The sequence below is a fragment of the Hippocampus comes genome, unplaced genomic scaffold, assembly GCF_001891065.2.
Source record: "Hippocampus comes isolate QL1 unplaced genomic scaffold, H_comes_QL1_v1.1 scaffold120, whole genome shotgun sequence".
NCBI lineage: Eukaryota > Metazoa > Chordata > Actinopteri > Syngnathiformes > Syngnathidae > Hippocampus > Hippocampus comes.
Genome location: NW_017805781.1, coordinates 212,460 through 235,346, shown reverse-complemented (window position 1 = coordinate 235,346; position 22,887 = coordinate 212,460). Strand labels below are relative to the sequence as shown.

Sequence of the window (22,887 nt, the reverse complement as noted above, 5' to 3'; positions counted from 1 at the left end):
CAGGCCTCGGCCTTCAAATGCAATTCTTACTTCGATTGCTTCCCTCCACTTACACATAGAATATTTAAAAAGCATGTTCTCTCCGTGCCTGTGTGGGTTTTTCTCCCGGGTACTCCGGTTTTCTCCCGCATTCCAAAAACATGCATGGCAAGTTCCTGGAAAACTCTAAATTGCCCCGAGGTGTGAGTGTGAGCATGGTTGTTCGTCGATGTGTGCCCTGCGACTGGCTGACAACCAGTTCAGGGTGTGCCCCGAGTACTGCCCGAAGACGGCTGGGATAGGCTCTAGCAACCCCCTCGAACCTTGTGAGGAGAAAGCGGATCGTAAAATAAATGAATGAGTGTATTTGTCTATAGTTTGTTAGTACTCTACTTAAGTTAATGCAAACATACCATCGCTGTCTTCGGGCATGTCGGCATTCAGCTATTAAAGTGTGACAGTTTAGAGAGCAGAGCTATTGCACAACAAAATAATTCAACTATGAGCAGGACTACAAAAGTCCTGCATAGTTTTGATTCAGAAGTCTTAGATTCTAAGTAATTTTTACTCGAGTGATGGTATGTGGGTTTAACCCATGTGCTGCAGTCGATCTAAATAAGTTTATATAACGCAACATACAATCTTACAAAAATTGTAAAAGTATTATTCCTGAATATTTATTTCACTTTCAACCACTCGACATGTTCAGTGGCATCAGTGCTATACATACACATATAGTTCTTATTTTTTTCTTTGTATTTTTGCCCTCTATGGACAATAAAAGCGGTATTGTGCTATGAACAAAACATAAATATAAATAAAACATGAATTGGAATATTTCATATCACACACTTTTTATGCTGTGTCTTTGATTTAAAGATGACAATACGCAAAAATCTACAAAAATTGTAGAAATTGTAACATATGGGGTAACCCATGTGTTACAAACATCGTAGATATTGCAGCACAAGGGTTACGCTGTGTTTTAGTCTTCTGGTTCTGACTGCAATTGCTCCGATAGCGGCCCTCGGATGGAAGAAGAGTAAATAGTGTGTTGTGGATGTGTGCTGTCTCCGGTAATGCTTCGTGCCCTCTTTGTTGGAGCCCTCAAGACACTCCCTGGAAGCATCACATGTTCAGTACATACTCTTACAAGAAAATAAAAGGAAGGAAAGACATGAACAAATGAGAACACCTCATCGAGGAGACATCCAGCAAGCATCCGAACCAGATTGCCAATCTGGCTTGTCTCGTAGTGGTGCCGCAGCATTTCTACTCTGAGCCCCCACCGGATGATCTTCTCACCCTATCTCTAAGGAGTAGACCAACTATCCTGCAGAGGAAACTCATTTCAGCCACTTTTATCCATTTTCTTTTTCTTTCAATCACAACCCACAGCTTGTGACAATCGTTGAGTTTCTCCACCATGACGGACAAATGCTAAGTTCCCCATTTACTGCAGATGCTGCACCAATTCGCCTGGCGATCTCCACTTCATTCTTCCTTCCCTGATGAATAAGACTCCCAAAAGACTTGAACTCATCCACTAGGGATGGAATTTCATGGAGGGCGCTCCACCCTATACCGACTGAAGACCATGCCCTCAGATTTGGAAGTACTAATTTTCATTCCAATTACGTTGGACAATGAATCACGGACGGCAGTAAGAATTGAAGACGATTAAGCTAACAAAGCCACATCATCAGCAATAAGCAGAGACGTATTTCTGAGGCCGCCCAACCCAACCCTCTCAACACTTGGACTGCAACTAGAAATTCTGTCCCTAAAGATTCTGAACAGTACAAGTGACAGCCCCTGTGGAATCCAATCATCACTGGAAACAAATCGAACTTTGTGCCGATGCATTCCAAACTCTGACAGCAGTCATACAGCGACAAAACAGGCCCGATTGGGAGGGGGTCGGGGGGGTGTTAAGTACCTCCTCCTCCTGAAGCATTCCCTTACAGGACTTCCGGAGCGACTGGGTCAAACACCTTCTCCAAGTCCACAAACAATAATTAGAAAAGTTGGGTGGAGTCCCGCACACTCACCAAGACCCTGTTGAGAGTATAGAGCTGGTCCACTCTTCCATGGCCAGTACATATCAAGCCATCAAAGTGTCGCAAGATATCTGAAAATGTCTTAATAACCAAAATCAGGACCTCTCAAGACATTTTGATACATCAAGACTTCTTAAGACAAGCATTTAAGACTCTTAAGAAATATTTCCTGAGTCTTAAGACATGCCCATCTTAAAATAGTTTGAAACGTGAGTATGAATGTCTCATAGAAATGGTCAAGTTATCTTCTTTCACCTGGAGTATTATGACAATGATAATTATCTATTGATATTTTGTTCATGTTTTATGTTATGTGTACTGCACTTTACTTTGGAGTCAGCCAATCCTCCATTTAGCGTCTCCAGTTGGTCCAGAATGCTGCTGCTTGCCTCTTGACCGGTACTCGTAAGAGGAAGCACATAACTCCTACTCTGGCATCCCTTCACTGGCTCCCTATACATTTTAGAGTTCTTCTTCCCATCCCATTATGTGTTTTCAAATCTTTAAATGGCCTTGCTTCACCTTACCTCTCTGAGGTCCTCCGCCCCGTCACACCTGCTCGGTGCCTCAGGTCTGCGGACAAGACATTAATAGAGGTACCAAGAACTAAGCGGAGGCTCAGAGGGGATCTCGCCTTTTCCATTGCTGGTCCCTCTCTTTAGAATGACCTCCCACTGAACATTCGGCAAGCCCCCTCGCTGCCCATCTTTAAAACTGGTCTCAAAAGTCATTTCTATTCTTTGGCTTTTGACTAGGCATGACTCAGACTTGATTTTTAGTTTTACTGTTTTTGTGCTTTCGACTGTCGTTATTAATTTACTGTTTTATTGTTGTATATATGATATTTTCTCCATGTACAGCACTTTGTATACAGCGGTGGTTGTTATAAATTGTTCTATAAATACAGTTGAGTTGATAATAATTATGATGATTATTATTATTTTATGTTAATTTTTCTGCATCGCGCTTTGTTACAGCTGCAGCTGTTGTGAAAGCATTGTACAAATGAAGGTCTATTGTATTGTATATTTTATGGTAAGCTCTTTATTGGAGTGTCAAATAACAATGAAATGATTTTTTTTTTCAAGATTAAACTTGCATTATTTATCCTTGAGAGGCCTTTGGAATGGGAAAAAATAAGGTCCAAACAAAGCATAATTGACTGAACATGTTAAAAATGTATTTCTTCTTATGAAGCAGGTTATTAGTGATGTTGGATCCATCCATCCATTTTCTAATCCACTCATCATCATGAGGGTTCACGGGCGTGCCAGACAGGAGAGGAATGTTGATGATGGATGAAAACAAGCATGCATACAAATGACCATTTACGGAGTCCAAAAGGATTATTGTGTCAATTTTTTGTCATTGAACGATAAGTTGATTGAGTTACAGGCCTATCATATACCATCGCTGTCTTTCGGCAGTTGGCAGGGGGCACCCCAGACTAGTTACCAGCCAATCGCAGAGCACACAAAGACGAACAACCATTCACACTCTCAATCACACCAAGGGATAAGTTAGGGTGTTTCATGGGTCTGCCATGCATGTTTTTGGAATGTTGTCCAACAACAAGCACATTTGGAATGAGTCGTAAATATGTTTATTATCAAGTTGGGCTGCAACAAACTCATCTTTTTGTAATTTATTAACCTATTGATTTTTCTACAGATTCCTCTGGGAATTTTCCATACCCACCCCCTGCTGGTTAACAGTGTAATCACGCCATGTTGCACTCAAACTCGATCACTCCTTTACATATTCTACATTCAAGATGGCAAGAAGAGTTCTGCTGTTTTTGGAGATGTCGGACAGTCTGCGCCGGTGGGGCTGTATGCATGGCTGGTGGAGCTGAGGATGAGGTGAGAGGAACATGGGCGCGGACGACGGATGTGTATTTGGAATTGAGAGTCGGCGCTCGGAATTGAAGCGGATCTAAATGGGACAGGACAGGAGAATGGAACCAATATCTGCATTCATCAATGGATGCTACGGGTTCTTGTTTACTTTGAACTTGTAGCAGATCTGTGTGACGTCATTCACGCTGTGATCATGATGTACATCATGCATTTAGCGATGGGTTACATCAATATCTTGAGTAAAACTAACCTAGCATTATGTTAAAGGTCAAGTGTGAAATGAATTTGGCCAACCATCTTTTGAGTAATACTTAGGGCTAAAATTATTTCAAGCTTGCGTTTTTAAATTTTTTTTAATGCAACCCATCCAGGTTCATAGTTACACCCATAGCAACACACTTAACAACGAAAATGTTTTTTTCGGCAATCTATGGCGAATGTCATTGTTTACAGAATGCCAAGTCGCCAGTCAGTCTTTTATTTATCCCATATTTTTGTGTACATTATTATAAATTTGTTACTTTTGTATATTTCAATGATTTATTCTATGATGTTAATAGAATTAAATAATTTATTGATTAAATGCTTCTATACACTTATTAATTTCGCTTCCTGTTTGTCTTCATCCTCTTTTCAGAATACAGTAAGTATTCCCACCTACGGACTTTTGTCAAATGGAAATTCACTCACCCAGAATAAAAACCTATGCATTAAAATTTCGTCGACGATATTACATGAACGATCGATTCATAACAACGCAAGTTCCAGTACCCGGAAGCCATACGGAAGCCCGTAGTAGCGCAAACTGGATACTACCGAATAACTCTGTCCGCACCGCTATTTACTCTCTCATTGGTTCCAAAACGGCGACATCTAAGTGACTCAATTGGCATGCGTTTTACTGGAATCGCGAACTATTTATTTTTTTCATTCATTTACATTTATGTCCTGTAGATCATGGCATTCAAATGAAGAGGACCAGTAATGACCGTGGAAGAGAGAGTGGAATGCATCCGATTAGCTGCTCAGAGTAAATTACTTGTGGCTCGACGGACAGTCGGGTAAAGGAATGTTTCCTGGAATGCTTTACCTGTTATGGTGCTAAAAACACTCCGCAAACTGGACCACTAATTAGAGAGAAGGCGAGTCAACTATGGGCATCGAAGACTTCGAAGCGTCCCGTGGCTGGCTTCAAAAGTTCGTTGCACGGCATCAGCTGAGCAACGCTGTCTTGTGTGGTGATCGAGGGAAGGTCAAGTTAGAGACAGTGAGTGAGTGGAAAGAAAAGCCACCAGCTCTGTTACTAGTCTCATTTTGTAGCAAATAGGAGGTCCTCCTCCCCAACCCTGATCCGATACCAAGTAATACCTGGGCTAAATATCAAAAGACTGATCAGATATCAATACCGGAAGTGATTTTCTTTTTTCCAAACAAAAGCTGCGAACAAAACTGCATGTGCGCTGTCACTGCGCTCACAATAATGAGGGCACATCATTAATTGAACCAACACAACAATGAGGGCACATCATTAATTGAACCAAACCACTTCAAAGTATTTTGTTACTTTGTCAACAGTGGCGTTCGGAGCCTACGAGATGTGGGCCTTCACCCAGATCTAAAATATGAATAGATTAATAAAATGCCAGAGCAACCTTTCATGCTGCCCTTGAGCCCACCTGTGAATGCACTGTAAGGAGGACGCAAATATTTTGACACATATACAAGAACTCAATTGGAGACAAACGCTTCGGTAATTCAACGCACTTCAACACAAACATCAGCTGATCAACACAACAGTGCTGACTGAACACAAACTTGTTTACAAGTACTGTATTTTCCGCACTATAAGGCACACTTAAGAGTATTCAATTTCCTCAAAAGCCGACAGTGCGTCCTATAATCCGATGCGACCTATTTATGGATCAATATTCTGATTGCTTGGACGAAGTATTTTAAACTTTAACTTTTTTACAGCTGCAGCAGTTGTGAAAGCGCAATATGAATAAAGCTGTATTGTATTGTATTCCCTTTAGCAAAGCTCCATCTAGTGGATGCATAATGCAACCGCAGCCACTATTGTAGATTCTATTCTATGCGCCTTATAATGCGGTGTACCCTATATCTGAAAACAGTTTTTAAATAGGCCATTCACCGAATGTGCGCCTTATATTCTAAAGCACCGTACAGTGTGGAAAATACGACAGTTTACTAATCGGAGCTATCCAATGGAATTAGCACTGGGAGAAATGAGGACTGAGTTGTCATCACTGTATCAACACATAAATTAGCAAAAATCAACGGAGACTAACATTTAGGTGGTGTCACACTTCAGTGTTAAATCTAGGCAGTGCAGGTGTTCTTTTTCTGTTCTTTGGTTATTTAACCTGGTATGAACTTTGCTTTTCACCAATAAAATGTAGAGCATTCTATTACAAAGCATATTCAACAGAGCAAACTTTTTATGTAAGATGACAAAAAAACTGTCCCGGCATATTTATGGTTTAAAATTAGGATGAATTGTATTGTATTGTTTCACATTCCACATCAACCACAGATGCTGATGTCGTTTGCACCCGTGTTACTTGGATCTGCCATGCATTTTTTTAAACGCCGCTTTTAAGGTACTTTACTTCGGATTGGCTGGAGGCCGTTCTCTCGTGTCCCCCTTGGCTTGTGCAGCACTTTGCTCCATTAACTCTTTGTGCATTGTCAAATGTTTTGTTCGGTTGGTGGTATTGCCACAACGATTGTCAGTCTTGTCACACACTCCACATCTTGCCTCATTGTTGTTTAGTAAGCAAAAATACCTCCAAACCAAAATTTTCTTTCACACTTAAGGATGCCCCTGCCATGCTTTCATGTGTTTATGTCTGTTGGTGGAGGGCGGAGGAAAAGCGTGCTCTGCATGCGTTTGTGACGTAAAAGTGGGTGGGAGCTAATGTGTGTGTGCAGAAGGAGGAAGAAAAAAGTAGTTTGTCTACAGAAAAATACACTCTGCTACTATGCTACAGTGAAACTCCTCTACAATGAAACCTACATGGGCGAAAATACACCCGAAGGTGAAAAAATGTTCATGCATGAAAGCCATTCCCACTTTTCTGCTCCCTATACGACGAAAAATCCCCCTGTTCCGTTATAGGAAATCTTTTTCTCTGCTCTTGCCTCGCAACGAGATTCACTACAACGAAAACAAGCCTTCCGCAAAAGTCTTATCCAACAGCGACCTCTACTGCTTCGTTCAGAAACGGCAACAGCAACCACCCCACTTGTTTACACATGCGCAGAAGTCCAGGAAGTATTTGTTATTGTTAGTTTCAGACGCAGCAAGTACGTTGCCTTGCTAAAATGGCTACAAAACGGATGTCAAGCAGCTAAGACAAGAAGAGCTCTGACGCTGGAAGAGAGGGTAAAAGTGATCAAAATGAAAGACGGAGGAAGCAAAATAAAATACATTATCCAAGAAATCGAGAAGTGTTGGGAAGCAAAAGACTATGAATGACTTTTTAAAACCAACAGGCAAAGTGGAGTGATTAATATAAAACAATTGTTATGTTAATGTTAAACAATATCAAAAAAGTGTATGCTTTTATGCACTATGTACAGTATTAGAATTAATAAAGAGAACACATATACATTGTGTGTGTGTGTGTGTGTGTGTGTGTGTGTGTGTGTGTGTTTACATCTGAGATCAAATTTGCTTCAGTGAAAAACCCCGTTGTGAAAAATTTCTTGCTGCAAACATGATTTCGTGGTCGAGGAGTTTCACTGTATCCAATTTTGTAAATAATAGTATAAGACAATAAAGCTGTATTTTGCTGCTGTCAAACTGTTGAAGCCTACTTGGATGAGAGGTGAAAAAAAAGCAGTCGAGCTGCGCTGGAAACACTGGCCTGAGAATAAAATGGATGAATGAGAATATCCACAAGCAACATGGCTGCATTTGTGATCAATTCTACCCTTTTACCTCTGTATTGAAGCTTATGGACTCTGTTGTTTGGGCAGTCTTTTCCTTGCAAGCTGAAGTTAATGTTGGTGCGGATGCAGCGGTTGATCAGCGGCTGAATTGGACGGACATTGTCACTCATGCTCAGGAAGATCTGAGATGGCTGGTTCTGGCTCAGGAGGCGCAAAGAGTGCATCTGAGAAAGAGAAGTGGGGGTTAAAAATGTTTGACATGAAAATGTCTGTCAGGCTAATTTTATTAAAATAATGGCCAAAGTCATATTTTGCCAAATATATTTCTCCTCAGGATGCTGGCCATTACTGATCAAATGGGCGACATCATTCAATTTTACCACTGAAATGAAATGTTTACCAAGTAAAATGTCAATATTTGGTTATGGTTTTTTGTGTCTTCTGGAAAAAAAAATTGAGTTTGGCCATTATTTAATGAAGGCAACAAAATATTTTGCTGGATAAGCTGGATAAACTGCGACATGCCCGTGACCCTTTTTCAGTGTAAGCGGTTCAGAAAATGAATGGATGGATGGTATTTCAAGTTAATACATATTCAGCTAATGAGAGACCAATTTTGAAGAAAAAAAAACAAAAAAGCTAGCTTTTATTTAAAGGTCGCTCAGGGCCTTTGATGTCATTTGCGTTTTCATCGCAACTCAATTTCCTCATTCTGCATAAGCTGTGTGGTGTAATTGACACCTGTATTTAAGATCTGGATGTTTTTCGACAATAACCAATTTTTATTTTGGCAAGGTCATCAGTGCGAACCTGTCTCCATTTCTGAACTCTACTTGACTAATTTAGGCTCACCTGCATGCGTGTGACGTACACGGGCTTGTTCATCAGGATCCACGTGGCAGTCTCAAAACATGGAGGGATGGTCATTGAGCCATCATAAGTGATAAAACTACTTGTTTCTGGATAGATCTCCTCTATGTTTAGTCCTGTCAGGAGATAAGCATCGTCTGCATTGAAAGAAGTAATCAGAAGACAAGAAGAGCATCGTTAATGGTTCATTACCAAACAAGTACGCTGACAAGCTAAAACATTTCTATTTTCCATTTTCTGTACCACTTATCCTGATATGGGTTGCGGGTGTGATGGAGCCTTTTCCAGCTGACTTTGGGCAAGATGTGGGTTACACCCTGAACTGGTTTTAAGCCAATCACAAGGCACATGCTGACAAACAACCATTCACACTCTCGTTCACACCTTTGGACAATTTATAGTGTTCAGTTTATTAACTTACCATGCATGTTTTTGGGAAGGTGAAAGGAAACCCGGATATACGATATTGTATTGTGGCACTGTTTGACTGATACTGACAGACAGATAATTAGGGCCCGAGGGCCCACTTATTGTAATTAAATAAATCCTTTTTTTAGGGTTCAAGCAGCTACATCTGCAAGGTCCCCATTGTTTTTGTAGAAATTACTCTTATTATTATTATCCATCCATTTTCTGATCTGCTTTATCCTCACAAGGATCGTGGGGGGTGCTGGAGCCTATCCCAGCTGTCTTCGGGCAGTAGGCGGGGGACACCCCGAACCGGTTGCCAGCCAATCACAGGGCACACAGAGACGAACAACCATCCAGGCTCACACTCACACCAAGGGACAATTTCGAGTGTTCAATCAGCCTGTGATGAGGACGCAGTTAAAAGTTAAATGACCGTCATTTTTATTCTTTATTCTTTGTTTTTTACATTATGCACAGCTCTCATTTTTTGCGCAATAATCTCATTGTAACATGTATTTGTGACATATTTTGATGCATTTTTATGATTTAGAAAAGATTTATGTCAGAATTTGGGGGGGGGGGCCTTGGAACTGATTAGGGCATTTACATGCAAAAAACAAAAATCTTCCAGAACGAATTAATTTTGACAGTAGAAGTACCACTGCATTTTAGGAAGTCCAATATTATAGAGTGTGACTTTCCTTATTAAAAAACCCTAGCAATTTTTTGTGGTGGGGATGCTGGAACAAATTAATGGGCTTTCCATTAATTTCAGTTAGATATGCGTCTTTTGAGTCATGAGTGTGGTCATGAAATGAATTCAACACTTATCTAAAGGCGCCACTGCACTTTGCAGCTGAACGATCCTCCTGTCACATCCACAGTAAACCTTCCAGCTCTAGAAATCTTGTAATATCTTACCGATCGACTACTGGAGAAGTCAAAGAATCACTTTGAATTCAAGTAACAATGAAAGAGAATCAAATGAAAGGAAATAATGATTTTAAAATATCTCAGAAAAGCAAGCATCTTCAATCGAATAATGCAGTTGACTATGTGAAGACAAACAACGACTTACTTTTATATGTTACTCTTGTGATGCTGTCTCTATTCAGCAATTGATTCAGGAAATTGTTAGATGTTTCAGCTACCTGGATTAGAAAAAAAACAGAAATAGAGAGGAAAAAGTAGTTAACGAATAGCACCAATTTTCACTTTATTACGTATTTTATTATGACAAGTGCAATGATTCAACTGCAAAATTAATGCATCTCAGAATCATCTTTGGGGGAGTGTTTGGTGAATGTGTGTGTGTGTGTGTGTGTGTGTGTGTGTGTGTGTGCGTGTGTGTAGTGTGTGTATGCTTTGGCTTTTGACTCAGCACGAGACCTGATTTTGTTTTAGTGTTTTGTGTTGTTTACAGTTTTTACGTTATTGATTGTATAAATCCGTCTTTATTATTTTTGCGCCGTGTACATCGCTTTGTATGCGTCAGTAGTTGTTTTAGAGTGCTCACTAAATACAGTTGAGTCAAATTGAAATGGCCTGATGTCTTTCACTATTTAAGCACAGGTTGTTTGGTTCCACTTTGTCAGAACATCAAGCTTTCTTCTATGCCTTCTGCATCAAGCCCTGCTCTTGGCGGAGTTGAAGCAATTCTGCGAAGAAGAGTGGGCCAAAATTCCTCCACAGCAATGTGAAAGACTGATCACCAATTATCACAAATGCTCGATTTCAGTTATTGCTGACACGGGTGGCACAACCCATTCATAGTTGAAGGAGGCGATTACTTTTTCACATCAGAACAGACATGTTAGAATTTTTTTGGTGCCTTAAAACATAAATTGGCATTTAGAAACGGCATTTTGTATTTCCTTAGGTTGCCTCTGTGTGATGTTAAAATTGGTTGAATGAACTGAAACCTTTGTGTGTGATAAATAATGCAAAGAACACAGAAATCAGGAAGGGGGCAAGTATTTTTCCATAGCACTGTAAATACAAAGCACCTACAGAGAGCAGGGGCTGGATGCAGAAGACACAGAAGAGAGCTGACACTGACAGGGGAAATCTCGACATACTGTCCAGGTGAGACTGATTAACTCGGGCTTATATACCGTGAGACATTAAGCCGACTGTATATGAAAGAATAAAGGGCCTCGGCAACTGCATAGCAACTGTAACATCAAGGGACAAAGAGTCACAACATACAATCTACCTTTGGAGGCATTTGGGATATATTAAACCGGAATCTGAGACTCACTTTCATGAATATGGACACAACGACGAGTCCATTGGGACTCTTGGCAGCTTCGGTGTAATTTGTATACAACTCGTGATTGTAGTGAATCAGCTGAACCTGAAAAAGAGTGTGAGAGAGAGAATACATGCGTGAATAGTAAACCACTACTGATTGAGATTTTATGAAATGATAAATCACTTTCTCAGGGCAATAAATCAAGTGCAACAGGACTGTTTGGTTGAAGATGTTTCGGCTCTCATCTGAGAAGGCTTCAGCAGTTCATGCAAGAAGGCTTGGTTATGGCAGCACTAGCCTAACATTGGTGCAGTTCAAACCAAGTCAGTTTAATATTGGTGCGGACCTAAACAAGCCTGGTTGGATGAACTGATGAGCCCATTCGGATGAGCGGCTAAATGTCTTCTAAGACAAACCGGGCAGTCCATTTTCGATTCAATACCCCTGAGCATGAAATGACCAGAATGTATGAGAATTTCCACAAGCATGTTTCTGAACATTTTATGTTTGGCAACCCTCAAAATGATGCCAGTATACAAAAAGACTGATCGGTAAATTGCAGACCACCAGGAGCAACTCACTTTTAATCTGAGATCCAGACAAAACAGCCTTACAACCTACTGTATGCCGAGGCTCTACCAAGAAAAAAAATCAGGACAGGAGAAATACAGAAAAAGGCACAAAAACAAATGAATGAGGGTAACTTTTTATCATTGAAAGCCTCGAGGTTAAAAAAGAGATTGTTCCTAAAATTCCCTAATCTTCTGCTGGTCTGTGAAAACAGATGGTATTTTGCAAAAATAAAGCTGTATTGTATTGTATTGTATTGTATTCCAGTTAGTGTAGCTCCATCTAGTGGATGCATGCACAACCACATCCACTATTGTAGGTGCGCCTGATAATTCGAAGGGCCTTAGTGTGCAGAAAATATGGTCAGTACTTTCACAACTGAGGCCCAGCTTGCTCAGCACAAAACCAAAGCTTGACAAATAAAGTTTCAGAAATGAGACACAACTCCTCCACTTCTCAGTAGCTCGCTCAGGGGCAAAAAAAGTGGGAACTAAGCTAATGATGAAATACACAATACAATGGTTAAAAAAATGTTAGATAGAGCATCCCTCGCTGCATGACCTTTGTGTGACCCTTTCCAACTGACTTCTAAAATGGAGACTGTCCCAAAGAAAAGGAATATTGATGGCCATTGCCTTCTGGACAAGTGGAAATTGGCATGTTTGTTCACAGAAAAACAAAACAACCGTCTTCCTGCAGCTGTTTTCAAGAATTTATTATCAAGTGGCACTCTCAGACGAAATATGCTAATTTTGAAGAAATGATGGCAGCATGGTGGTCAACTGATCATGGGTTCGATCCCGGCTCCGGCCTCTCCCTAATTAATGGTTTCCACCTGCTTCGTCCCACTGTCGCTTCGCGGAGCAAAAAGCTGTCACGGAGTGCCGGGATTTGCAGCTCTGCTTGGCTCTCGACGAAGGCGGACGCTTTTTTGCTCTGCTCCTGTCCCTCCCCCCCTTCCCCTTGCTCGCCACTCAGTCTATGTGCTGTCCTTGTGCTGTCTTTTCCTAGCCTCCGCCGTATTTTCATCCTAAAAACAAACCATGGAATTGGTTGGCTGGTCTCTCGATGCAATCGACAAAATTTTTTCGACGAAAAGAGCAGGCAGTGGTGAGCCTACTTGCCCCTCTGGGACATTTGCTGCCGGGTACGCCCTAGATCCACGGAGCAAGTGGAGAATGGTGTGCCTGTCAATACTGTCCGTTGAGGATGTGGAAGACATCTACACTATCGGCCTTCTGATAGCAGGTATGCTGCTGTTTGGTGTTAGCAGTTTCCTGATCTATCGTAAAATTCAACCGACGGGAGGGGCCTTATTGGAAGTGAAGAAGCTGCCGGTCTTTTTGGGACGGCACGGCACGGATGTACAACACTCAGACTCAAGCGATGACTGAGCTCAACCGCAAAATGGATGCAGTTTTGGAGCGTCTCCGTATGATGGTTATCAACTTGGAGAAGTTGAATCTGCGCTTCGGAAAGAAATTGCGGATTTGGCTGATCGGTGCCAGTGAAGGGATACAGCCACGGACTCAAGGCCACCTGAAATTGTTGGCGGCCGTCCCTCCAAAACAAACAACGCTATTTGGATCCTTCCCCCTGGATGGAAGTATGCACGGAAGCTAGTGCCCCCACCATCACCCCCTCCTTCTCGGCCATGGACTGATAAGCCGGGACTGTCTCCATGAGCAGACCTTGACGAAGCAGCGGCGGCCCGATACGCACACACAACCAGACTATCACACACGCATACACACCCTTGGAATCACCGCCTTTATTGTTCATTATATGTTATGTCTTGTGACTTGTTGTAACTGTCATAAGCTTGTTAAATGTGCTTGGGTATTTTTTTTCTCCTAGAACTCTAATTATCCTCAGAAGAGTATCGTTCGAGCGTGTTTTTTTTTTTACCCCTCCCCTCCTCTAGTGGTTTCCTTTCTCAACTCAACTCAACTCAACTGTATTTATAGAGCACTTTCAAACAGCCATCGCTGCATACAAAGTGCTGTACATGGAGCAATTTAACATATACAACAAACAGTAAAGCAAATCGGTGAGAGGGACCAGCAACAGAAAAGGCTCGATCCCCTCTGAGCTTCAGTTTAGTTCTTGGTACTTCTAATAATGTCTGGTCCGCAGAACTGAGGTGCCGGGCAGGTGTGTAGGGGCGGATGAGCTCAGAAAGGTAAGGTGGCGCGAGGTCATTTAGAGATTTGAAAACAAATAAGAGGATCTTGAAAATAACTCTAAAATGTATGGGGAGCCAGTGAAGGGATGCCAGAAAGCTTTTCAATGAAAAGAAGATAAAGCTTTCTAACTAAGATCTCGGGGCGCTTTACAGCGAGTACCGACAGGCCCTTTGCACTGTATCCCATGTTCGTCATTGTTTTTCATGTTTCTTGTGCGGAGCGTGCCTGTTAAGTGATATCTCGTTGCACGAAAGTGTAATGACAATCAAGATTCATTCATTCGAAATGGCGCAAAATTCCAAAAAAAAGTCAAAATGACGGACTTCCTATTAAGCTTAGCATATGGCTCCAAAATATTTTTTGTAGGTTTGTGGCATATGCATATGCAATGCGCTGTTTACCACGAAAACAACTACTGTACTTTAGAGGATCTACACATGCAGGAAAACTCATGAAATTACGTCATGCTGGCCACAACATCAATATTTTATTAGGATAATGTACGATTATTATTTTTTTGTGTGTGTAAACGACTCAACAAAGCCCCCAGCAAATTTTCAGCGAAGCCTCCCTTGGGGCACGTGTCACAATATCGGCCAACAAAAAAACTCCCTTGTAGCCACATTTTGAATTTTTTTTGGACCCATTTTGGGCCTTTTGTAGAGGTCACATTTGAAAAATGTTCTCCTAGAGACTTTATCTTATTGTCTTGAAACTTGAAAGCTATTTCACCCTAAGATGTTCAGGACGAACAGGAAAAGGAAAGCTTTTTATTTTGCCGAACGCTGTTATTGTGGGGATGCGCTGTTTGCCAAGAAAAATGACGCAGCTTGTGATGGTCTTAACATTTGTGAAAAATATTTGACACTTGCTGCACACATCACGTTTGGCAAAATAACTATTTTAGGAGTTCATTTTGTGGTTACAAAAAAGGCACCCTCTACAAAATTTTAACGATACAGCCCTGATTGAACATCTCACTAAAACCTACCAAAAGTTGTAACAGCCCAAGACGTAAAAAAAAAAAAAAAAAAAAAAAAATCTCAGGAGCCCTACTCAAAACTGAAAAGCAAGTCGGCCATTTTTAACTCATTCAATCCCAGCCATTTTCACTGGAGCAACCCCCTTAATCCCAGCGTTTTACTGGATTTTGAGTGATCTTGAAGGCCCACAGAATATTGTTCTAATGCTATATAAACATGGAAACCCAGCCGCTGGGGGGCAGTGCCCTCCCCTGGGGGTGCACTGTTCCCCAGTGCCGGTCCCAAGCCCGGAGAAATGGGGAGGGTTGCGTCAGGAATGGCATCCGGCGTAAAACTTTTGCCAAGACGACCATGCGAGTTGGTAGGACGGTTTACAGGGGCGGATGGAAATTACTGACTCGCTGTGGCGACCCCTGAATAGGGACGTGCCGAAAGGAGAAGAAGAAGAAGAAGCTATATAAACATGGAGCCGACCAAAATAAAGTTTGGACTCTCTTCTTTCAGCAGAAAAAAAGTTTGTTTCTATCTTTTTCCATTCTTCAGCAATCTGCATTACAAAATGGCTAAGTTTCATGGAAATGGCGATTCCTGGGCAAAAAACTGAGAAAAAGAGCTTTTTGTAAAAGCATGCATTTCGATCACGTGAGGCACCACTGCCACCTACTGGTCGCTTTTTTACATGATTTACAATGCAAACGGCTTATTCTCATTCACAGATTGGATCAGACCCTCCTCCTCTCGATGACGCAAAAAAAGACTTAGATGTACAAGTACGTCCTTGGTAGGCGGGGCCTAATTTTAAAAAGATGCATAGTACGTCTTGTGGAATGAAAGAGTTAATTTCCTTTAAAATTTTTGGCCCTTCATAGAGGTCATATTTTATCAAAACAGCTTTTAACGCTTTCATGCACCCTGTAACCTGATAACATGGTAAACTGTCCACTGTAGTAACCGCTGTCCCTCAAAGGGTAAATATGATGTACTTCATTTTCAAAAAATACCAATTCCACTGTGTCACTACCCCAACATTGTCAGGGCCCTTTATCGCAGCTCACAGCTCTTGTTCTTTATTTATTTCATTTGTTTGCTTAAATAAATTGCTCACCAAACTTTGCACACTGATCGACCCTTTAATATTTTAAAGTTTGCACATTTTCAGGGGTCATACTTTTGCACCCTTGTCCTAGTGGATTCACCGTATTGGCTTCAAACTTCTTCAAAACTATCTTAAAACCTGAAACAACAACAGGAGAAACAATGTTGAGTTTTTTGAAACACTCAATGACGGGGGCGGAGCATCAAAATTTGTGTTTAATAATTCTTTTGACACAAAAGAGGAAATCCTTTTTCAGTCTGCACATATAGCGTCACCTAGTGATGAATACAAATGTAATTTTTAGGTTTTAATGTACTGCATGAAGCACGTTAAATGAACCCAACTGAAAATTTATCAGAAAAGTCTCGAGAAGGTGATCATGATCTGCGCGGAATGTTGTGACTTTTCGGCAAAGGGCGTGGCCATTACGGTGCCGCAAATTCCGATGATTCAACGTCAAAGTAATATTACCTCGGTACATCATCAGCATTAAACATAGGCAGTTTTACAGGGTGGAAATATTGAATGATTCATTTATGTCGCTGTAGTATGTTGAACATTCTGGTCATTTGTGTGTGGAAAGGTACTGGATAAGGGTCTGTGTTTTTGGAGGTACATTGTCCTTAAAACTCATTCACTCCCAAAGACGTTTTTAAACGTCTTTTCAGACTTGGTCCAGAATTGGCTCGTGAGTTAATGATTTTGTCTTCAAACATTTATTTCAGGAGGTATTTTCTGTATTTGATTAGTAACTCGTTTGGGTTTCTTCACCCTCTTTATTTTTTTTATTTTTTTACAATCGGCATGTGTATCAGCTCACCAAACCTTGTGCATTTTAGCTTGACATAAAAAAAAAAAAAAAAAAAAAAATCCAGTTTCAGACATCCCATTCACAGACGCCACACAATGTACACACGTTGCACTCACCTCTCCAGAGAAAGCCTGGCCATTCAGCAGGTGTTCAGAGCCCTGACTGTCTTCACTACCAAAGTGGAGTCGAATCTCCTCCAGACGATGGCTGTACATCATAGGCCCGCCGGAGATATTAACCAGATGCTCCTTGTCCAGTCGCACAGAAACATGGCGACCGGTGTTATACATTGTCCCCCTCATCTAATGAATGGAAAAGGAGTTGATTGGAGGGGGAGGGGGGGGGGGAACCAGTCTCATCTAATGAATGGAAAAGGAGTTGATTGGAGGGGTGACCAGTCAGAAATATGAATAACGTGAAAATTTTGATTTCAAAATATTGTGTAAACAAGAGATTGTATTTCAGCATGTCTGAAAGATCATATTACAAAATATAACGTAATGACATTTTGAAATGGGGTATCTATGGTTCATCTCCCTTTGACAAGAGTTATTCGTGGATTGTGTCAGTGTCAGTAAACTTTTAGTTTGCCTATTACAACCAAAAATGCCCTAACTGTAACTGGTCGAGACAGTAGTTGTAGTCGAGACGGTGAGCCAATTACATGTTGCTGTATCTGAACAAGACTTGCACCGACTGATCTGGTGGACCACCTACTTGGAGGTGCTGCTGTAGTGATTTCTGCATTGACAAACCAGGCTGGGATTTGAGGCGCACCCAACCTCTTCAAAAGTGTCTTCCTGCAACATTTCCTCAATTAAATGGGCTCTTACATTATTCTAACTAACATTAAATGTTGCCCGTTCAACGTCCATTGCAGCATGTTCATACTGGAAGGGGGAATTACCTAACTGTGGCCCCTCCTCCAGATTTATCATTTTCCCTTGTTGTTTATTGAAACAGGATTATATCAATATGTTTGATTTGACTTGACTAGACTTGAATTTTTCGGCTTTTATTTTGAAAATGCGGGCAGCACAGCGGGCGACTGGTTAGCACACCGGCCTCACAGTGTAGAGGTGCAGGGTTTGATTCCGGTTCCGCTTTCCTGTGAGGAGTTTACATATTCTCCCCGTGCTAGTGTGGGTTTTCTCCGGGTACTCCGGTTTCCTCCCATGTTCCAAAAACATACATGGCAGGTTAATGGGAAACTCCAAATTGTCCCTATGTGTGATTGTGAGTGCGAATGCTGTTTTTCTCTGTGTGCCCTGCGATTAGCTGAGTGTTTTTATTTTAGTTTTTTAGCTAAACCATTGCTTCTGTCGGCATTAGGTCCTCTCTTCATCACCGCTGTGTCTGTGCACTTAAACAAGCTGTACAGATTCCATTTTGTTTAAACAAGCGTTGCTTCTTCCAAAGTAGCTTTAGCTGCATCTCGGCTTGGCTCTTAGTGGCTCTCATTCACCCTAAAGGGAGACATAACATGGCGATTGCAAGGGCTGCTTTTATGGCACAATTCGTCCATTAAGTTGGAGGAGAAATGAGGTGAAGGTGAAGAGCAGACAAACGGACAGGAAGAGGGATGGGTGCTTGGCAACGAGAGCCGAAAAAGAAAAAGTGAACAGTGAACAGCGATGAATACACCCGTACCTTTTTTCCATCAGTGTTTAGTTTCATAGATGTGAGGTAAGGGTCAAAGATCATGTGACTGGTCTCAATGTTGACCGGTGATTGCCTTTTCCCCACTGAGCACAAGTTCCAAGCTGAGTTTACCAGGCCCCAGAAAGAAGGCACTGCAACACAAAAACAGCAATTGTGTCAAAATCCTGTTATTATTCAAAAGAGAAGCCATTGAGGTGGAAAAACAAAATGTCTTTGCTGAAAGCACTGAATGACTGTCGTGAATGGTGTATGTATCTTGGTATGGGTTAACATCCTTTGGAATGTATCACGGGCCATTAGTCTTAGACCTCCGATTCTGATTCTGTCATCGGTTCATTTGGCAGAATTTCCTCAGAGTTACCTACAACCCGCGTAATTGGACGAAAGTTATTGAACAACAAAAACAAAATTATATTACATGTTGTTCATTTTCAGACAAGGGCTCTGGAGATTTTTTTTTTTTTTGCACCTCTGTCATGATTATAAAAACACCAGAGATTCTGAGCATTTTGTTTTTTTTTTTTTCAATTTTTTTTTAAATGACACACTTGTTTGGTTTCAGAATGCCTGCAACTCTATGGTCAGGCTCTCTATTTTTTAAATATTGGTTATGCTGTACGTTCTCTAATTTAAAGTACAGCTAATTTGAAACCGTTTTATGAGGTAAATTAAGGTTTAGAAGGAAAAATCAAGAAAATGAACTAAACTCTTCCATTGAATGTACTGTAGAATTAATAAGAAAAATTGGATGCATTTATAATGTTTTTGTATGTTGTTCTTGAGCTGACCAGCAGGTTAACGCCACGGCTCCCCTTAACTGACACCACTGGTAATTGCCCAAATCAAACCAGCCACTCAAGATTCCAAGACAGTATATTTCTGGTGATAGTCTCAGGCCGAGGTAAATGGTGAAAGTTACATCAGGAAAGGCATCTGGAATAAAACATAATCTAAAACCAGCGGAAATCAGGAATCATGAACTTGACTTCCATACATGGATTGGTTGGTGCATGGGTTATTAATGACAGTAAACAGTGTTGGTGACCTACAGCAGGGCTATTCAACTACATCAGAAAGAAAAAAAGTTCAGGTCCAAGGACCGCACATGCTGGCACACAATACTAATTTGAGATGACTGACCGCATTTTAATTAATTTATTTATTTCTCAACTACATTTCCCTTGCTGGCGGCACGGTAGTTGACTGGTTAGCACGTCTGCCTCACAGTGCAGGTGCAGGGTTCGATTCTGGCTTCGGACTTCCTGTGTGGAATTTGCATGTTCTCATCGTGCCTGTGTGGGTTTTCTCCGGGTACTTTGGTTTCCTCCCACACCCCCCTCACCCCCCCAAAAAAAAACATGCACCATAGGTTGATTGAACACTCTAATTTGTTCCTAGGTGTGATTGTGAGCGGAATTTGCATGTTCTCATCGTGCCTGTGTGGGTTTTCTCCGGGTACTTTGGTTTCCTCCAACACCACCCTCCCCCCCCAAAAAAAAACATGCACCATAGGTTAATTGAACACTCTAATTTGTTCCGAGGTGTGATTATGAGCACAAATGGATGTTTGTCTATGTATGCCCTGCCATTGGCTGCCGACTAGTTCAGGGTGTCTCCCGCCTATTTCCCAAAAACAGCTGGCATAGGCACCAGCACGTCATTAAAAAAATGGATGGATGGATTCCCCATGCTAAACCACACCATCTCAGTCAGTAATACAGTGAAACTCCTCTACAACGAAACCTACATAGGCGAAAATACCCCCTAGTGTGAAAAAAAAATCTTCATACATTAACACCATTCCCACTTTCCTGCCCCCATACAACAAAAAAAAACCCTGTTGCGTTATACGAAATCTTTTTCTCTGCTCTTGCCTCGCGATGAGATTCACTACAACAAAGTCTAATCCAACAGCGACCTCTACTGCTTCGTTCGGAAACGGCAACAGCAACCACCACACTGGTTTACACATGCACAGTAGTCCAGGAAGTATTAGTTATTGTTCGTTTCAGACGCAGCAAGAATGTTGCATTGCTAAAATTGCTTCAAAACAGACCTTTGGATGTCAAACAGCTAAGACAAGAAGAGCTCTGATGCTGGAAGAGAGGGTAAAAGTGATCAAAATGAAAGACGGAGGAAACAAAATAAGACATTGTCCAAGAAATTGATGTAAGTGAAAGTGAATGCTGATCGTAAATTTCGCAATTTCTTTCCCTTTTTTTCTTTCTACACTGACTACATGAAGTGTCAAATAAGTGTATGCTCATACTTATGCACTATTGGAATAAAAATAAAGAGTACACATACGTTTGTGTGTGCGCGTGTGCTACAGTGAAAAACCCCCTGTTGTGAAAAATTTCTTGCTGCAAAAATGATTTCATTGTAGGGGAGTTTCACTGTAGTCTGTCACCGCGCTCTGTGGATATATCAACAAGTAATTTATGTCAGTGCTGAAAACTGGAAGATGATCTGATAAAACTTGTAATGGACATCACAGAGTCCATTACATTTTTCAACTGGCCACCGAGTTGAACACATGGTCCAGATTGAGTCTGTTGTGTTAAAAAAAAAAAGTCAATGGTCATTTCAAATATAATTTCTCAGGTTGCTTGATCCTTCCACTGGTAACAAGCCGAGGATGTCTTGAAAGAAATTACCATGAAAACAAAAAAATCACCAAGTTAGCAGTGTCACAGTTGTCCATAGATTTGCCTTTGTTGCATTCTATGGTGAAGCACAACAACAAGTGAAAATAAATCGACTTCACTCCTAGCTCGTCTTTTTTTCCTGTTTTTTTGCCCTACTGTTTTTTTTATTTTTCATGTGTTATGTATCCGAACCCAGGGGTCGAAGCTTAATAAAAGATGGGGTGGTTTGTTTGAACGTGCCTCAGCAGGTAATTTTCCGCATTCAACTGGCTACAAAGAAAACACATGGGCTTCTCATCAGCATTCTCTGTGAATGCAAATTTTTGTTGCTTAAACTGTTAAAAATCCACTGATGGTCTTTGGCCAAGAGTCGACAGTGCCGTGTTTGTTTGAATGACAGCCCTCTAAATAGAAAGGGCAGCACAATGAATCTATTGCTTCATTGTGATGAAATGCTTGACTGAGAAGCAAAAGCATGATTTCCATGTTTCATTCTCTAGAGTCGGAAAAACATGTGTGGCAACACTCTAAATTGTCCCAAGGTGTGAGTGTGGATGGTTGTTTGTCTATGTGTGCCCCGCGATTGGTACCCCGCCTGCTGCCTGAAGACAGCTAGGACAGACCCAACACGCCCCGCAGCGCTTGTGAGGATAAGCAGAATAGAAAATGGATGGATATTTATTTTTGAATTATTGCTTGAATACACTTTGTCACGTGAGGAGTGGAATTTAGACCCAGAAGCAGACATGACACAAGTAAAAGTTATCAATGAAAATAAAAAGTACAGAGAGCAAGGATGGATGCAGAAGACACAGATGAGAACTGACACTGAGAGAAAAGTCGATGTACGGACGTATCACTGAGCAATCAGAGTTTATACCCTGTGAGACATTAAGCCAGGATGACAGAATAAAGGACCAGATCATAAAAGAGCCACAGCAACTGCAGGGCAACGGAAATATTAATGAGGAACAAACAATCAGAACAACCCCGCTTGTGAAGCAGCTCCCGGTGGAAATTCAAAATCAGTGTCAAAATCAGAATGCAAAGGTGCAAAAGATAAACGAGAATGCTCAATAAACAGAAGTCCAAAACAACATGAAACAATGTAACTAAACACTAGGCAGCCAGCTTGATTTGGAATGAGACATCAAAGAAACAGCAGTTAGACGTAACAAAGTCAATGAAACAACAATGATGAAAGAAAGCAAGGAACTAGGCACAAACAAACTGACAAGACAACAAGGAACACCTGGACAAGGCAATAAGTAGGAGAGGGAGTTGGTTAGGTAACACAAGGGATCAAGTAAACGAGCAAAGGTGTGCACAATAACCTCAAGCCACAAACAAAAGAACACAAGGAAAATGTGAAACTAAAGAGTAAATCAAAACCAGAATCAAAGATGGATTGGGGAAGGCCAGACGAGAGGTTGTTGGCAGGTTCAGACGGCAGCTGCAAGACATGTGCCACTGGAACAGGATTAGAGGATGATCAGATGGCGGCTGTAGCCCTTGCGCCGCCAGAGTAAAATTTGAGGTCGGCCGCTGAGGTTGTGCCACCGTAGAAGACTCAGAGGGCAGCT

The 22,887-nt window shown here is 41.3% G+C and overlaps 1 protein-coding gene across 2 annotated transcripts in view; it reads right to left on the bottom strand.

The window, feature by feature from the left end:
• The window catches only part of ca10a (carbonic anhydrase Xa), a 58,438-nt gene that overhangs the window by 2,149 nt on the left and 33,402 nt on the right, over positions 1-22,887 (bottom strand). Inside the window, exons 3-8 of one of the 2 annotated variants that reach the window (XM_019884904.1) lie at positions 18,645-18,787; positions 17,111-17,296; positions 11,355-11,450; positions 10,173-10,245; positions 8,666-8,799; positions 7,863-8,037 (exon numbers count right to left, since the gene is read on the bottom strand). In XM_019884904.1, coding sequence (XP_019740463.1) covers positions 7,863-8,037; positions 8,666-8,799; positions 10,173-10,245; positions 11,355-11,450; positions 17,111-17,296; positions 18,645-18,787 — 807 coding nt within the window. Of the gene's footprint in view, positions 1-7,862; positions 8,038-8,665; positions 8,821-10,172; positions 10,246-11,354; positions 11,451-17,110; positions 17,297-18,644; positions 18,788-22,887 lie in introns of both variants that reach the window. The other variant, XM_019884903.1, reaches the window with a different exon arrangement.